This window comes from Choloepus didactylus, chromosome 5 (assembly GCF_015220235.1).
Source record: "Choloepus didactylus isolate mChoDid1 chromosome 5, mChoDid1.pri, whole genome shotgun sequence".
NCBI lineage: Eukaryota > Metazoa > Chordata > Mammalia > Pilosa > Megalonychidae > Choloepus > Choloepus didactylus.
In genome coordinates, this window is record NC_051311.1 from 112923460 (window position 1) to 112941043 (window position 17584).

The following is a 17584-nucleotide window of genomic DNA, read 5'->3' on the forward strand; positions in this document are numbered from 1 at the left end:
GAAAAATAAATAAGAAAAACACAAATAACCCAATTAAAAATGGGCAGAGGCTGCAAATAGGCAATTTATACAGGTGGAAATTCTGTGACCTGTAAATAATATGCGAAGACACTCAACCCTACTAGTAATCGGGAAAATGTAAATTAAATCAAAATACCACCTAATTGGTACATATTATAAAGTTTGAAGGTATCAAGTATTGGAAATGATGTTGAGCCCTTAAACTACTGATGGAAGTATAAACTGATACAAACACTGATGAACATAATTTAATATAGTTGAAAATATTCATGTACTAATATCCAGTATTTCTGTTTCATATCCAGAAACTCCTGCACAAATTTATAGATGTAGGTTATTGTAAAAAAATTAAGCAACTTAATTGTCCTTAGTAGAGGAACTTATAAACTGTGGATGCTTAGGAGAGTATGGTTCTGAGGGACATCTCGTGGCCTGTAGAGAGTAGCAAAGCCGAGTAGATGGAACTGTGACTGATTATGGATATTCCGTCAACCCTAAAAAATGGGGACTTGGAGGCAGTTTAATTTTATTTGGAATTATTTGGAATTATTCAGCATTTTAAAATATCAGCTATCCACTCAAAAACATATGATTGACAAAAGCAAGTTATAGAAGTAAGCCATCATTCATGAAATTTTTAAAAACACAAAATAATAGTATATATTGTTTATGGCTACATATATAAATAGTACCAGAAAAAAATTACAAAGGAATGACAAACATCAACTTTAGAATAGTAACTATCTCTGTGAAGAAAGAAAGGGGATGAAGAGGGAGGAAATGGGGTACATTTTTTCTGAAAAATTTTACCTTAGAAAAAAGAAAAGTAAAGCAAATGTGGCAAAAAAATCTGTTAAATATGGGTAGTGGTATATAGATATGTCTTTTGTAATATTTTCTGGATTTTCTGTATATTTGAATTTTTTATAACTTTTTTAAAAGCTTAGATTTGATAGGAGATATTTAGATGAAGTAACACAATAGAGTTCTAACCTGATTCCATTTTACATGTAAATACAAAATGTTATCAAATTTTAAATAAATATGGAAATTTCCAGGAATGTAACTTAAGTGTGAATCACGGCAAGATTGGACTTGGATTTGTTCAGAACTTTATTGATATTTTTTTCTCATTTTGAAATACCATTCATTATGGCAATGATACTAGTGGTATTTGAGTCACAACAGAAAACACCTGTGTTAGTTCAAATACATAGCACTTACATTCATGGTGATTCTACATATGTGTGCAAGCAAATCATTCTTTCATTATGTTATCTAGAGTAGTCATCACCAAGCATTATCATATTGACTGTCACTATATTGTCACAATGTATTCATGCTATTTATACCAATCATAATTATGTGATTAAAATTATTAGAAATTACTTTCATTTTACCTATACATGTTAGATAGGGCATTATATTTGTTTTTTTAGAAAGTATGCATGAAGGTAGATTATATTATCTATGAATTTCATTGCAGAACAGGAAAGGCATGGCTGAAAGGGTTGAAAAGCACTGATCTGGCTCCTTCTCCATCTTTCCACCAATCTCCCCACTCAAAGGCTCTTCAAGAAATGAAGTCCCTTAGGACAAAGAGAGGGGGGAGGGTAGTTGAGGGATATGAAGTGGGGGGTGTGGATTCTCCGAGTCTGGAAAGATGGATACAGTTTCGGTGGTGATGGAGACCTGCTCTCCTTTCCCTTTCCCATGCAGCAATTGGAGATGACAGAACTTGGGTGCAGTGTGGATGCTTGGGAGAGGACAGCTCTGAGGGTCACCTCGTAACCTTGGGGAGTAGCAGAGGCCAGCAGGTGGAGCCATGAAGATGACTGATGGTGGATGTTCATCCAATCTTCACAAAAAAATAATAAAGAAAATGTAAGGTCACGTAATTAGGATTCATGGAATCAATTCTATTATTGAGAATAATGAAAGGAGAGTATCAAACACTTTGGTAGAACAGGAAAAACTTAACATCTATGGCCCTGTGAAAAGTCCCTGGGTTATCCTGGCTTCAAGAAATGGGCCTGGCCTGGCCCGCTGCTGTTTCTTGTGGCTGACCTCCACACTTACCATTCAAATCTTATCTTTCCTCTCCATCTTGTTCTCAGTGCACACAAATCTGTCTCCCCTGACCACAGAGAAAATTGAAAATTCAGAGCAAATTTAAATCTTTGTCTCAATTGCCACCATTCCAGACCACTGCTAGACTTAGCTTTGTGTAAAAAAAAGGTTCATGGAGGGGCTTCTTCCCTCATTAAAAGTTACTTTACTCCAAAATAATGAAAACTTTACTCCAAAAATAATAATGAAAATATATTAAGTTTTTCCTGTTCTACCAAAGTGTTTGATACTCTCCTTTCATTATTCTCGATAATAGAATTTTTTGATAATTTCATCAAAATTGCTGAGTTTTTTTTTAGGAAGGTGCGTGGGCATAATTTATAGAAATGTTAAGAAACATTTTAGATAAACAGAACATGTTTCTGCAGGGAAACATTCCATACTGTAAAAATGTCAGTTCTTTCCAAATTGATGTCTACACCAAAATCAGTTCCAGATGAAACAAATGTTAAGTATTTTTAAACTCTGTAAAACTAGATTATATTCAATTTGTATAGTTATGCAACCACTGAAGGGAATAGGACATTCTAATACAAAGGAAAAAAGCAAAGGAAAATTTTGACTGTATAAGTAGACATCACTGTATTTAAGAAAAATACAAATAAAATAGTTAAAAATTGTGTAGCAAAATGATAGCAAAAGCTTACATCTTAATTTAATGAAGCGCTCATGTGAATGCAAACAAAGCAGAAAGGCATCAGCATATAGTAGGAGAAAATTTGGGCAATAAACTGAAGAAGAAATACTATATATAGGAAAGGTGTTCAAATTTTAGTAATCAAATAAATTTAGATTTGAAAAAAGAGCATATTTTACTTCTAAACTAACAAAAATTTTTACAAAATTTATAATAACATATTAGTGAATGAAATAGCTACTCTAGGGTATCGATGGGAGATATGTAAATATTACTTTTTTTTTAATTAAAGAAGTTGTGGGTATGCAGAACAACCATGCATAAAATACAGGAATCCCATATATTACCCCACCACCAACACCCTGCATTTGTGCGGATCATGTGTTACAATTGATGATAGCACATTTTTATAATTGTACTATTAATTAAAATCAATGGTTTAACTTAGGCCTCACTGTTTGTATAATATAGTTCCATGGATTTTTTCTTTTAATTTTTACTCTGTTACCATGTATACAATCTAACATTTCCCCTTTCAATCATATTCAGATATATTTCAGTGCTGTTAATTATGTTCACAGTGTTGTTCTACTATCCCCACCATCCATTACCAAAACATTCCCATTATCCCAAATAGGAGCCCTATACATTTTAAGTCTTATCTTCCCATTCCCTATCTCCACCCTGTCCCCTGGTGAACTATATTCTAGATTCTGACTTTATGCATTTGCATATTTAATTGTTTCAAATCAGTGAGATCATACAATATTTGTCCTTTTCCATCTGGCTCATTTCACTGAACATGATATCTTCAAGGTTCATCCATGTTGTCGCATGTATGAGGACTTCATTCCTTGTAAATATTACTATTGATAATTACTCATAAATGTCCTTAATGGTTCAGGTGTTTCAGCTTAATAATTCTACTCTGGGAGAATTTATCCCAAGGAAATAATCCTAAAATTTACATGCAAAGTTATTAATTGTGGCATTATTACAAGATCAAAAATTTGGAAAAACCCTTCACATATAATAGTAGTGAAATTGGTAAGAAAACTGTGGTATACCCAATCTATGGAATATTATGTAGTTATTTTTAAATGACGTTTATGAGGATTATAGAATAACATGGAAATGCTTATGATATAATAGCAAATAAAAAAGCAGTGTTGGTCAATAAAATGTTAAAATATGTATAAGCTTATTGGAAATTAGGTAAACAAACATTCAAACCCAATGAGGTGCTACTACACAACCCACCAGATTGGCTAAAATTTAATAGACTGAAAATGCCAAATATGAATGGGAATGTGTTATAAGCAGAACTTTCACACACAGTTTTCAGGAGTGTAAACTGGCACAATCGCTTGTTTGGCATCATTTAATGAAGTTGAAAATATGTATATTCAATAACCCAGCAATTCCACTCATGGTATAAAACCCAGAGAAAGCCTTGTGTATGAGCACCGGGGTACCCGTTCAAGAATGCTCCAGCAGCCCTGTTTGTAATAGCCCAAAACTTAAAGTGTCCATCACCAGTAGAACAAATCAATTGTAGCTTATTCATGCTATGAGATAGAATACAATAAAATGAACAAATGAGAGCTAGACATCACAATGCAGATGATTTTCACAAACATAATGAGTGAAAGAAGCAAATCATAAAATAATACGTGTTTATGATTTCATAAAGTTCAAAAAATAAGTGACACTAAATTATCTTGTTTACGGATATATACAAAGATGACAAAGCTATTAAAATATGCAAAGAAGTGATTATCACAATAGTCAGAATAATAGTTACCTCTGGCAGGACCGAGGGTTTGTGATGGTGTGGGAAACATGAGAAAGTGGATGGCTTCACAGCAGCTAGCAGTGTTCATTTCTTGACCTGGGAAATGGTTACATAGGTGATGGCTTTACAATTACATTTTAAACTGTACATATGTTTTTTAATAGAGTATGTAATGCATGCTTTATTTTCACATTAACCACATTTTTAAAGTATCAAGAATTTATCTTTGTGGTCTCTAATTACTTGAATAAACCACAAAATTTATATCCTCAAAAAGTAGTGAAAGTAGCCTACTTTTATCACTTGGAAAAGTTACATGAAAGAAACAATTCAAGTGGAAAAATAAAGATTTCCTGGAGAGAAAAGGAAAGCGTGCAGCATATCTAGTTGTACCAAGAGGTTAAGGATCAATTGTAAATGTCCAAGTACTTCAAAAAATAAAGGATGTGGTTTGTTCCAAGTCAGACTGTAAAATTTTCCACGTGGCCCTTTGATTCCCTTCCTTACTGGAAATTCTTCAGCATCTGAAGCTACCCTGTATCTGGCTTCTGGGAAGAAGTTCTTATTCATTCCACTTCACTCTAGAGCGAAGAAGTTCTGACCTGAAAGGAGACCTGACCCAGAACTCCTCCAGGGCAGAACACTGATGAACACAGATGGCTTCTTCAAAGAAGAGCTTTGGTTAATAATTCTGCTTTCTGCAAGTTGGGAGTACAGACAGTCTCAGAGTTTACAGAGCAGTGTGCTCTCGGAAACCTCACAGCGGGTGGCGGGGGGGAGTTGTCTAGGATACTGAGCATGCTTGCAGGAGTATTGCCTTCCTCAAAATGTTCCACTTGATCAGGGGAAGCCATAAACAAGGGCATAAAGGCACCAAGACCTGGAGAACAGAGTTTTTTAATTAACAAAATGTAAAGTGATTTCTCATTTACTTTCAAGTTCTCACATACCACAAGAAAGCAAAGTACAGAAAAAGTTTCCTCCAGCAAAATAATATTGAGATAGAATAACACATTGTTAAGAGATTTTGAAGCCTCAATTCCACTGCTTACTGGCTTGGTATACTTTTGGCAAGTTGTTAACCTCTCTTACTACAAATTTCTTCTCTGTAAACTTAGAATAAAAACTGCACCAGTGCAAAGGGTTGCTGGGAAGATTCAATGAGGCAATACTTGAAAATATTTAGCTCAGAATGTTGCAGATGTTAAGTGCTTAATAAATAGCAGCTTGCAAAGTAAAAATAATTGTATCTTTTTTAGATTTATACTCAATGTAGCTATAAGAATTTCCAGTAGAAATGATTATAGACTCTGCCACTTAGGGGACATTTGGTTCATCCCATTAAGTTTGGCAGAAAAGGGAAATTTCAGCTTCTCAAGCTGGCCACCCTAGTACTTAACATTCCCTGTCAGAAAAAAGTAAAAGTTGCTTCAGTTTCCTGGTATGTTAAATAAGTGGGCCAGACTAAATAATCCCTATAGTGCTTTATAAGCACTAAAAATTTGTGGTTCTTACATTCTTTGTCAACAGCAAGTCAAACATATTGCAATATTTCAATACTTTTTCTTCACTGAATGTGTATTTCTATCCATCAAAAGCTTCTACCCCTTAAGATGCAAAATAGGACCTTTAGGCTAGCTTGGTGGTCAAAGTTTTTTGTTTTATTTCTATTTTTCTTTATCTGGGTTCTGAGGAAATCCTATAGACTTACACGGCCCTAACAGATCTTAATACTGTAATTTCAGCCAGAGAACTGGGCAATTTCCATACCACTAGAGTTTGCTTGGACCAAACTTGTAGATTCCCCTGCTTTGAAAGAGAAGAAACACATTATTTTGTGACACCATCAAAACAATTGATTTTGAAAACCACTTGTATGAGTTTCAGAGGTTGAGATTTAGCTTTATTTTAAATGATATTTGCTATTTTATGGGCATAAGCTATTTATTTATAGGAATCACTTCTATTTATAAATCCACTTGGGAGTAAGAACTAAAATCCTCAAATTTCCTTCTTTCTGGCAGAAATCCTTTGTTCTTTTCTCCTGGGTGCATTTGCTGGTTGTCAAGGAGATGGTACTATTGTCCCATAAGGACCAGAAATGGAACTTGGGAAAAACGGAAAATGTGTGGAAGTCAGAGTTTAAAGGAGAGGCAGCCAGAAAAACCCTTGCTTAATGAGGACTTGGGAATAGTGGCTAAATATGTTTAAGTAATCATCTTCTTCAATTTCCCTTTATAGGGGCCAATGTGAACATGAAGACCAACAACCAAGATGAGGAGACACCCTTGCACACGGCTGCCCACTTTGGCCTCTCTGAGCTGGTGGCCTTCTACGTGGAGCATGGGGCCGTCGTGGACAGCGTGAATGCCCACATGGAGACCCCACTGGCTATTGCAACCTACTGGGCCCTCCGCTTTAAAGAGCAGGAGTACAGCACGGACCACCACCTCGTCTGCCGCATGCTACTCGACTACAAAGCTGAGGTCAATGCCCGGGATGACGACTTTAAATCTCCCCTCCACAAGGCAGCCTGGAATTGTGACCACGTGCTCATGCACATGATGCTGGAAGCTGGCGCCGAAGCGAATCTCATGGATATCAATGGCTGTGCTGCCATCCAGTATGTGCTGAAGGTCACCTCTGTGCGACCTGCCGCCCAGCCTGAGATCTGCTATCAGCTACTGTTGAACCACGGGGCTGCTCGAATATATCCTCCACAGTTCCATAAGGTGAGGCCGTGTGCAAGGGCAGTGGAGGTCTTGTCAGCAGAGTGAATGAGACTCAAATGGCAGCCTGGTCTGAAATCACCAGGTAACTCAAGCCTGAGGCTTGAGTCGTTGGGATAACTGCCTCTTATACTGTACCTGACATCCATTTACACCCAGAACCCTAGCCATCTTGTCCTAGTCCAAGTTTGTTTGAAATCTGGGGATGAAAGCTAGGAAAGAGAACAAAAGATGGCAAATAATTTTTCATGTCCTAAGTGAACATGAACCAACAGGTAGTGCTGCCTGGGGAATGAGTTGAGAAAAATCAGATGGCCACGTTAAGACTGCAGGAGAGGTAAATGGTGTCGAATAGGCCACTACTTGGCACCTCTTTAAGCAGAATGGCTGATCTAAAGATGGTTGAACTGGCTTTGGAATTAATTAATTTGGAGACACAAAAGAGCCAGCCAATCTTCCAGTTTAATGGAAGCAAAGATTTATTCAGCACAGCTAAATATAAGGCCCAGTATTATAAGCATCTTACCTATCTTAATTTAATTCATTTGGTTCTCATAACAATCCTAGGAAGTAACTATTCTTATTATCCCCATTCTACAGAGGTGGAAACTGAGGCACACAGTGGCACTGCCAGGATTCAAACTTTGATAATTTGGCTCCACTCTCCCTTCTTGTAGTATCACAGTATACAGCCTCTCATTTTAACATCTATTTGTCATCTCTAATGAGCTGGCAAGGACCAGATGCTAGGAAAATGGATTCAATTAAACATGGTTCCTACCTTCAAGTAGCATAGAATCTTAAAGAGGTGATTTTGATATGCTGTGGTAAATGACAAGGTAGAGGAATAAAGGGTACTATAGGTCCCTGGATGAGAGAGAGCTTTGCATTAGGTTGATAACAGTAATTAATTTGGAAGCCAAAATGCATTTCATCTTGAAATAAACAAATTAAAGAGCACTGTACCACAATTCCACTTATTCTAAAATTTTAGTTAACAAGAAGCAGAAGATGTCAGATATAAACCACTTTAACAAATGTAGGGCCACAGAAAACAAACTGGCAGAATTTTTACAAAATTCACAGCAAAGTTCTCCCTTCTAGTTTGATAAAATGTCAGGGGCATGTCTGAAGTCCTGTAACGTGAGTTTAATTAGGAGAAAAGTTCCATTAAAGGATTTACAGGGAGTGAACTCATTCAGGGCAAATTCCTCGTGGATAACCCAGACAATGTTTAGGTGAAGGTAGGACGATCTCTGTGATCTCAGTAAGGGATCTCTTGGTCTTCAGTGTTTTCATGGAAGATGAACTATTTTTTTTCCCTTAAAATAATATGGGATGGTCATAATGCCCTGGGACTTCCTAAGAATTTCATAGGTATTTCCAAATGATTCCAATGATGGTAAAAAGGAGAACAATAACAACAATAATGCTATAATAGCTGCCTTTTGTGGGGCTCTAAATAGGCTTTATGTGGATTATTTCATTTTATTTTTATAACAAACTTTAATGTAGATACTGGCATTGTCCTTCATTTAAAGGCAAGTAAGCTAAAGCTAATAGCATTAAAATATTGTCCTAAATCACACAGAGAGTAAGGGGTTAGGTTCATTCACTTGTTTTTTTGACAAATAACTATTGAACATCTACTATGTGTACTAGGAGCTGCAGATAGAGCACTGAACCAAATAAAGGGAGATAATTTCTAGTGTGAGGCAAAAAACAAATTGACAACAAACAAACAAATGACTATACTCTGATAAATTATGTGCTGTGGAGAAAAAGGAAATAGAGAATGCCAGTATTTGGGGAAGGAGGAGGTACTATTTACATAGGCTGATTAGAGAAAATAACATTTGAAATGGTAACTGAAGCACATGAAGAAGCAGGCCATGCGCTTCTTATGACTCTGAATCAACAGGCAAAGAAGGGAATTACTGTATGGCTGGGGTTATTGATCTGATTATCAAGGGGAAATAGGACTGCTACTATACAGTGGAGGTATAGAAGAATTTGTCTGGAATACAGGAAATCCCTTAGGCATCTCTTAGTATCACCAAGCCCTGTGATTAGAGTCAGAGGAAAATTGTAACAACCCAATACAGGTAGGACTATCAATGCTACAGACCTTTCCAGAATGAAGGTTTGGGTCACCGCATCATGTAAAGAACTAAGACCAGCTAAGGTGCTTACAGAGTTTACAGGGAATAAGGAAAGGGTAGTGGAAGTTGGTAGTTATAAAGATGAACTATGTTTGTGTGAACAGTTGCAGAAACAAGGACTCTAATGGATAGGAGTATTACTTCCATGTTTTGTTATGAAGATATTTGTATATATGCATAAAGCAAATACCTTTGTTTTTTTCCCCTTTCTTATCCCTGTATCACATAACATACGTTTTATTAACTTTATGTTAGTATTTAAGTTATAGGATATAATGTTTGAGAGTGAATATTACCCAAGAGCTTGCATCCTCTTTTGGGGAAGAGCTAGTGCATTTCCTGTTGTACATGAGATGGTTGAATTACGTTAGGAGGAAGATAGACTATTATTGGTTTATTTTTTTCTCACTGTGTTGTAAATCCTATATTTTACTTTTAATTTTATTCTAGTGACATATATATGACCTAAAATTTCCCCTTGTAACCACATTCACATGTATAATCAGTGCTGTTAATTATACTCACAACGTTGTGCTACCATCACCACCATCCATTTCCAAATCTTTACGATCAACCCAAATAGAAATTCTGTATAATTTATGCATTAACTTCCCACTCCTTACCCCCAACCCAGTCCCTGGTCACCTGTGTTCTAGATTCTAGCACTTTGAGTTTGTTTATTCGAATAATTTTGTATCAGTGAGATCATACACTATTTGTCCTTTTGTGGCTGGCTTATTTCACTCAACCTAATGTCTTCAAGTTCATCCACGTTGTCACATGAACCAGAACTTCATTTCCTTTTTAATGCTGAATTATATTCCATTGTGTGTCTATACCACATGTTGTTTATTCATTAGTTGATGGACACTTTGGTGGCTTCCATCTTTGGGTAGTTGTGAATAATGCCACTATTAACATTGGTATGCAAATATCTGTTTGAGTCCCTGCTTTCAATTCTTCTAGGTATACACCTAGTAGAGGGATTGCTGAGTCATATGGTAAGTCTATACTTAGCTTCCTGAGGAATCGCCGAACTATCTTCCACAGAGGCTACACCATTTAAATTCCCACTTGCAATGAATGAGTGTTGCCATTTCTCTACATTCTTTCCAGCGGTTGTAATTTTCTGTTTTTATAGTAGTAGCCATTCTAGTGGGTTTGAAATGGAATCTCATTGTGGTTTTGATTTGCATTTCCCTAATAACTAATGATGTTGAGCATCTTTTCATGTGCTTTTTGGCCATTTGTGTATCTTCTTTGAGAAATGTCTTTCAAGTCTTTTGCCCATTTTTTTATTGGGTTGTTTGTCTTTTTATTGTTGAGTTTTAGGATTTTTTTTGTATATTCTGGATATTAAACCCTTATCAGATATGTGGTCTCCAAATATTTTCTCCTATTGTGTAGGTTGCCTTTTCAATTTCATGATGAAGTCCTTTTATGCACAAAAGTTTTTAATCCTGATGAGGTACTATTTATATAATTTTTTTTCTGTTGCTTGTGCTTTGGGCTTTGCCTAACACATGATAATGATAATGCTTCCTTACAGTTTCTTCTAGGAGTTTTTATAGTCCTGGTTATTATATTTAGGTCTTGTTCCATTTGAGTTAATTTTTGTGTATGGTGTGTAATAGGGATCCTCCTTCATTCTTTTTCATATGGATATCCAGTTCTCCCAGCACCATTTGTTGAAGACACTATTCTTTCTCAATTGAATGTACTTGGCAGCCTTGTCAAAAATCAGCTAGCCATAGACGTGAGGGTTTATTTCTGAAATTTAAATTCAATTCCAATGTTCTCTATATATCTATCTTTGTGTCAGTACCATACTGTTTAGACCACTGTAGCTTTGTAAAAAGCTTTAGAGTAGGAAGTGTGTCCTCTGACTTTGTTCTTCTTTTTCAAGATGGTTTTTTCTATTTGGGAACTCCTACCCTTCCAAAATAATTTTGCTAATTGGCTTTTCCATTTCTCCAAAGTACGCTGTTAGAATTTTAATCAGAAATGCGTTGGATCTGTGAATCATTTTCGGTAGAATTGACATCTCAACAATGTTTAATTTTCCATTCCATAAGCATGGAATGTCTTCCATTTATTTAGATTTTTTTTATTTCTTTTAGAAAAGTTTTGTAGTTTTCTGTGTATAAGTCCTTTACATCCTTGGTTAAATTTATTCCTAGATATTTGATTCCTTTTGTTGCTATTGTAAATGGAATTTTTTTCTTGATTTCCTCCTCAGATTGCTCATTACTAGTGCATAGAAACACTACTGATTTTTTCATGTTGAAAAAATATACCCCACTACTTTGCTGAATTTGTTTATTAGTTCCAATAGCTTTGTTGTAGATTTTTAGGGACTATCTCTGTATAGGATCATGTCATTTGCAAGTGAAAGTTTTACTTCTTCCTTTCCTGTTTGACTGCCTTTTATTTCTTTTTCTTGCCTAACTTCTCTGGCTAGAATTCCAGTACAAATGCTGAATAACAGTGGTGACAGTAGGCATGTTTTTCTTGTTCCTGATCTTAAGGAAAAAGTTTTCAGTCTTTTACCATTGAGAATGATTTTTCACCAAAGCGTTTTTTATTCATGTCCTTTATCATGTTCAGGAAGTTTCCTTCTATTCCTAGTTTTCTGATGGTTTTTATCTGGAAAGGGTGCTAGATTTTGTCTGTTGCCTTTTCTGCATCAATTGAGGTGATGATGTGTTTGTTTCCCTTTATTTGGTAATGTCATATATTACATTAATTAATTTTCTTATGTTGCATCAACCTTGCATAGCTAGGATAAAACCCACTTATTCATGGCAAATACTTCTTTTAATGTGCTGTTGGATTTGATTTGCTGGTGTTTTGTTGTGGATTTTTGCGTCCATATTCATAAGAGAAATTGTTCTGTAATTTTCTCTTCTTGTAGTATTTTTTTTCTGGCTTTGGTATTAAGGTGATGTTGGCCTCATAGAATGAGTTAGGTAGTGTTCAATCCCATTCATTTTTTTTTGGAAGAGTTTGAGAAGGATTGGTATTACTTCTTGGAATGTTTGGTAGATTTCACCTGTGAAGCCATCTAGTGCTGGAGTTTTCTTTTTGGGGAAGTTTTTGATGACTGATTCAATTTCTTTATTTGTAATAGGTTTGTTGGGGTCTTCTATTCTTCTCAAGTCAGTGTAGGTTGTTTATGTGTTTCTACAAATTTGTCCATTTTGTCAAGGTTGTCTAATTTGTTGGCATACAGTTGTTCATAGTATGTCTTACAGTTCCTTTTTTTTGTATATAAAGGATGAAAATTCCAATTTAATAAATGTTGGAAAAGCAAATGTAAAATGGTTTGGGCTTACAAAACCAGAATTTACAATTATCTGTGAATAGTCAAAGACAAATCATAGAACCAGTTTGATTACACATTCAAAGTAATTCTAATGTTGGTTACGGAATCAATTTCCCATTGCTCTAATAAGATTGCAGTTGTTAGATTGTAAGCATCCCCTCTGCTACTCACACTGCTGACAGAAAACCTCTCCTTCTTCCAGCATCACGCATATCAGGTACATCTTTCCTTTTGCAAAAACTTAGTAAGATGATACCTCCTTTTGGCTTAGACCAACCACCTTCCTCTTATGAACAACTCTCTTTCCCCCAGTGCCTGTATCCCTCCAAGTCTTCATCCTCCACAGGCTGTCTTTCTGAGTCCCTGTTCCAGCAAGTCAGGCACTTTGCTAAAAGAAGGGCTGGATCAGTAAGGCCACATCTGTCACACATTAGGTCCTCCCTATGCCAGGTCCAGCTGGATGCCTAGTTTTCCAGCACCTTTGCACTCAAGAAAGTTGTGTTGCTCCTCTCTCTCTCTTCCCCATAGCTCACCAACACTCTCCTGCCTTTTCATTACATCTATTCCAATAAGACTCCTGGTCATTCCTAGGCCTTCCTGTCTTGTACAACACTTCAGTGATACCCAGGTGACTGTAACCACCACCGCAACACTGACAATCTCTAGGTCCTTTCCCTTCTCAATCATCTCAATGCAACTGAGTCTCTTCTTCAAGCCCTGAGTCTTAAACCAGTCATTCCTCTCCCCACTCCCTCTGCCTTATGACAGACCTTCTCAATAACAACAGCTAAGTTCGAGATGCCTCCTGCTTTGTAAGAACACCATGGTTTTATCAATTGCAAGCTGGAGGAAGGATGCCTGTCCCACCAATTCTGGCCAGTGGTTTTGGGGTGAATATAGTACCACACTCTCCTCTTCACTATACTATTTTATTAACCCACCTATAAAATCCTACCTGATTTTGGAGATCATTTTTCTTTCACTTTAGTTGTTAAGCACAGAGCTCTTGAGAGCTGTCTTTTCCCTTTCTTTCATTATGCCTAGATTCCATCACAAGGGGCCAAGGAAGCACCTGTTAGCCTTTTGAGTGCTTCTAAGGAACTAGCACCTAACTGGCTAAAGACTGTTACCATGACTAGTTATATTTTATGGCCTCCATACAGTTTGTTTTGCAGCATTATTCAGTTTGCAAACAGTGACATTTATCGGGGATCTATGTTCTCTTTGATTCTGATCTTACAGTGCTAACCTCTCATTGGCATTTAAAATGCTAACATTTAGTATATCTACATTAAATACTCAGTGAAGAAGTACTACATAGAGAAAACATGGAAGTTTCTTTAAGAAAGCAACCATGCTTTCTCCAGTACAGCCAATGGGCTGGAGACTTGTTTCCATTCTCCTCTCCATTCTTCTGGCACAGCTAATGCACGACTCACTGGAAGCACAACCTAATTTAGCAGGCACTTATCATCAAGACCAGAACACTTATGACATGTAAACAGGGTGAGATGGCAAAAACTACATGTCCCCAGATCCTTTCCAATGGAGAAGTAAAAGAAAAGTCTTACGAAACAGCTGGGTAGAATGGCTGAACTTAGATGTGCCAGTGCACACACATACACACACACAGGAAGAAGTCAAATGTCTCAACAAGGATTTACTTTAACAGAACCTGGCACAGGTGTGCTATGCTCTAGTCTCACTAGAAGGGAGTCATTTGGGTTTATTTGCTTTCTTAACACAGCGCAAGCCAATGGCCAGCTAACCATTCAGACCCATCATTGAATAGAAGGGAGCAGCATCAGACACAAAATTTCAGGCCCTGGTTTTATGTGCCTTTAATACTTTTTAAATCCTTTCCTCTGTGTTAACTAAACATAACTTTTTCTTGGTAAGGCTACTTTTTGTAGTTTTTCCCCCTTTGTATTTATCATGTTTTAAATTTCTTCTCTGAGGAGGAATTCTCTGAATCTGCATCTTCCAAATTGATTAGGCGCCTGTTGGGGCACCTGGTTAAGACTCCTCTTGACCCTTGGCCCAAGTTACTCTGGACCTTTAGAGTAGCCTATGTTTAACTGTTCAGATTTTTCTTAGCTCTTCTTCACCTGATTCTTGCCCTGGATATACAGTACAATTTTTAAGATTACACTTTTTGTGCAATTGTTTCACCTCCAGGAGAAAGCTTCCTTTCCTCTGTTCCTTCTCTGGGTATCTTGATCTGTTCTGTTTGATTTTTATGTAGAATTTTCTCTTATATTTGTTTAAATCGTCTCCTCACTCCTTACACTTTTCAGTTCTGGGACCCACCTATCTTACAGCAGTTCAGTTTTCCCACTTTTTTTTCTGTGAGGAACTTCTGCCTCCAGTTTCTTCCCCGTTTGTGTATCCTGCCCCAGGGAGCCAGACGGGGTCAATTCAGCAATGTCTGTTTTGCATTTTTGAGGTCCAGCTAACAAAGACTGGATTGAGTGTGCACACCTTTATGCCAACAGTTCTGCCGTAGTTTCTCTCTCTCTTTTTTTTTCTCCCAGGGGGCACTTTTATGTGTGGCACTCCTTAGCTGCTTGCATTCTGCTCTGGATCTCTGCAGATTCAGGTCCCTTGCCTGGATATGTATGGGGTTCTAACTCACTACTGTGAGTGGCTCTATGGTCTGCATCCATGGCATGGGGGACCCAGGTCATGCGCCTCTGTGTGACTCCTAAGTTGCATGGGACAGTGTAAGGGGGAGGGGTCCAGACTGGCAGGTCCAGGATGCAAATCTCCTACCTGATTTTGGAGATTATTTTTCTTTTACTTTGATTCAGCATTTGCAAAGTCCTTCTCCAGTCTCTGTTGTCCTCCAGAGTTCCAAGCAAGTGGAATTTGTCCCTTTTTTTTTTTTCAGTTTCTTCCAGTTTACTAAAGCTACCATTATGCAAAATACCAGAAATCCCATTTCATAAAGGGGATTTATTACGTTACAAATATACAGTCCTAAGGCCAAAAAAGTGTCCAAACTAAGGCATCAACAAGAGGATATCTTCACTGAAGGAAGGCCAATGGCTTCCAGAACACCTCTGTCAGCTGGGAAGGCTTTGCTCCCGGGTTGTGTTTCTTGCAGCTTATGATTCCAGTAGCCTTCTCTTTAGTGTCTCTGGGTTCTCACAGCTTCTACAGGCAAACTCTGGGCTTCGTCTCTCAGCTTAGAATCTCCAAACATTGGGTTTCAATGGCTGTCTCCAAAATGTCTCTGGGCATTTTCTCTCTGAGTGTCTCTCTCTGAGTTCTCTTCAAAATGTCTTTGCCTTTTATCGTCTCACAGAGGATGCCACTAAATTAATTAAGACCCACCCTGAATGGGTGGGGTCACACCTCTGTGGAAATTACCTAATCAAAAGTTCCCACCCACAATAAGTCTCCACCCACAAGAGTGGATCAAAAGAACGTAGTCTTTCCTGGGGTACACAACAGTCTCAAACTGGCACACAGTTGATTCTGAGGGGAGACTTTTCCAGAAGATCTTACATTGCCATGTTGATGACATCATTGTTATTGGTTTTATTTAGAAATTGAGTATGGTTTAAGGAGATGTGTATGGGTTCCAAGTAGACAAGGAGTAGACTATAATGATTAAGTTCATGTGTCAACTTGGCTAGGCTATGGTGTCCAGTTGTTTGGTTGAGCAAGCACTGGCCTGATTGTAGCTGTGAGGATATTTCATGGATTTAAATCGTCAGTTGAGTGCATCTTTGGCTGATTACAACTATAGTCAACTGAGAACATAGCCTTCAGTGATGAGAGAAGTCTCATCCAGTCAGTTGAAGGCCTTAAAGGGAGAACTGAAGATTCCAGCAGTCAGAAAGAATTTCTGTCTCCACTTCAGCTAGCCTGCTCCTCCTGGGGAATTCATTGAAACCTTTCTCAGAGTTCCTAACCTGTGGTCTGCCCTATGGAATTTGGATTTGCTGATCCCTACAGTCACATGAGCCAATTCCTATAACAAATCTTACAAAATTTACATACATTTATATGTATTTATCCTAAAAGTTCTGTTTCCCTAGAGAACCTGGGCTAATGCAGTTCTTCACTCTGAATGAGAAAAGAAGTCACTGAAGGATTCTGAGTTCAAAAATATAAAGGTCTGATTTATATTTGAAAAGGATCCTTTTAACTGCCTTTTGGACAATAACGGTAGGGGGGGCAGAGGTTGAAGGACAGAGACTAGTTACAATAATCCAGACAAGAGATGATGGTGGCTTAGATCCACAGTGGAAGTGGGAAAGGTGGTAAGAAGTGGTCACATTTGGGATTTATTCTGAAGAGAAAGACAGTAAGATATGCTGTTGGATTGGATGTGGGCTGTGAGAGGCAGAAATGGGTCAAGAATAACTCCAAGGATTTTTGCCAAAGGAAAGAAAAGAATGAAGGAGCCATTTATTGAGAGGGAATTGATGCAGGGGGAGCTGCTTTAGAAGGGAAGAGAAGGGGTTCTATTATGCTTAAGATGCCTATCAGCTGTCCAAGTAGAGATGTCAGATAGGCAGTCTGATCATACAAATCTGGTGTTCAGGGAAAGGCCCAGGCTGAGATAGAAATTTGGGGGTCTTCATCAAGAATATGGCATATAAATCCATGAACCCAGTTGATACTCACCAGAAGAATGAATGTAGAGAGAGAAGAGAGGTGGGGAAAAGACTGGATTATGGGACAATCTGATTACAGGTCAGGGAGAAGAGAAGGAACCTGCAAAGGAAACCATGGAAAGAGACTGAGATAGGAGAAGAGTCAAAGTAGAATGTT

At 37.5% G+C, this 17584-nt stretch overlaps 1 protein-coding gene across 5 annotated transcripts in view; it reads left to right on the forward strand.

Annotated features, from left to right (window-relative positions):
- ASB4 (ankyrin repeat and SOCS box containing 4) overlaps positions 1-17584 on the forward strand; it is a 163386-nt gene that overhangs the window by 127129 nt on the left and 18673 nt on the right. For 4 of the 5 annotated variants that reach the window (XM_037836724.1, XM_037836727.1, XM_037836726.1 and 1 more), the window contains one exon: positions 6825-7315. In XM_037836724.1, the coding sequence (XP_037692652.1) occupies positions 6825-7315 (491 nt within the window). Of the gene's footprint in view, positions 1-1793; positions 1906-6824; positions 7316-17584 lie in introns of those variants that run through there. The other variant, XM_037836728.1, reaches the window with a different exon arrangement.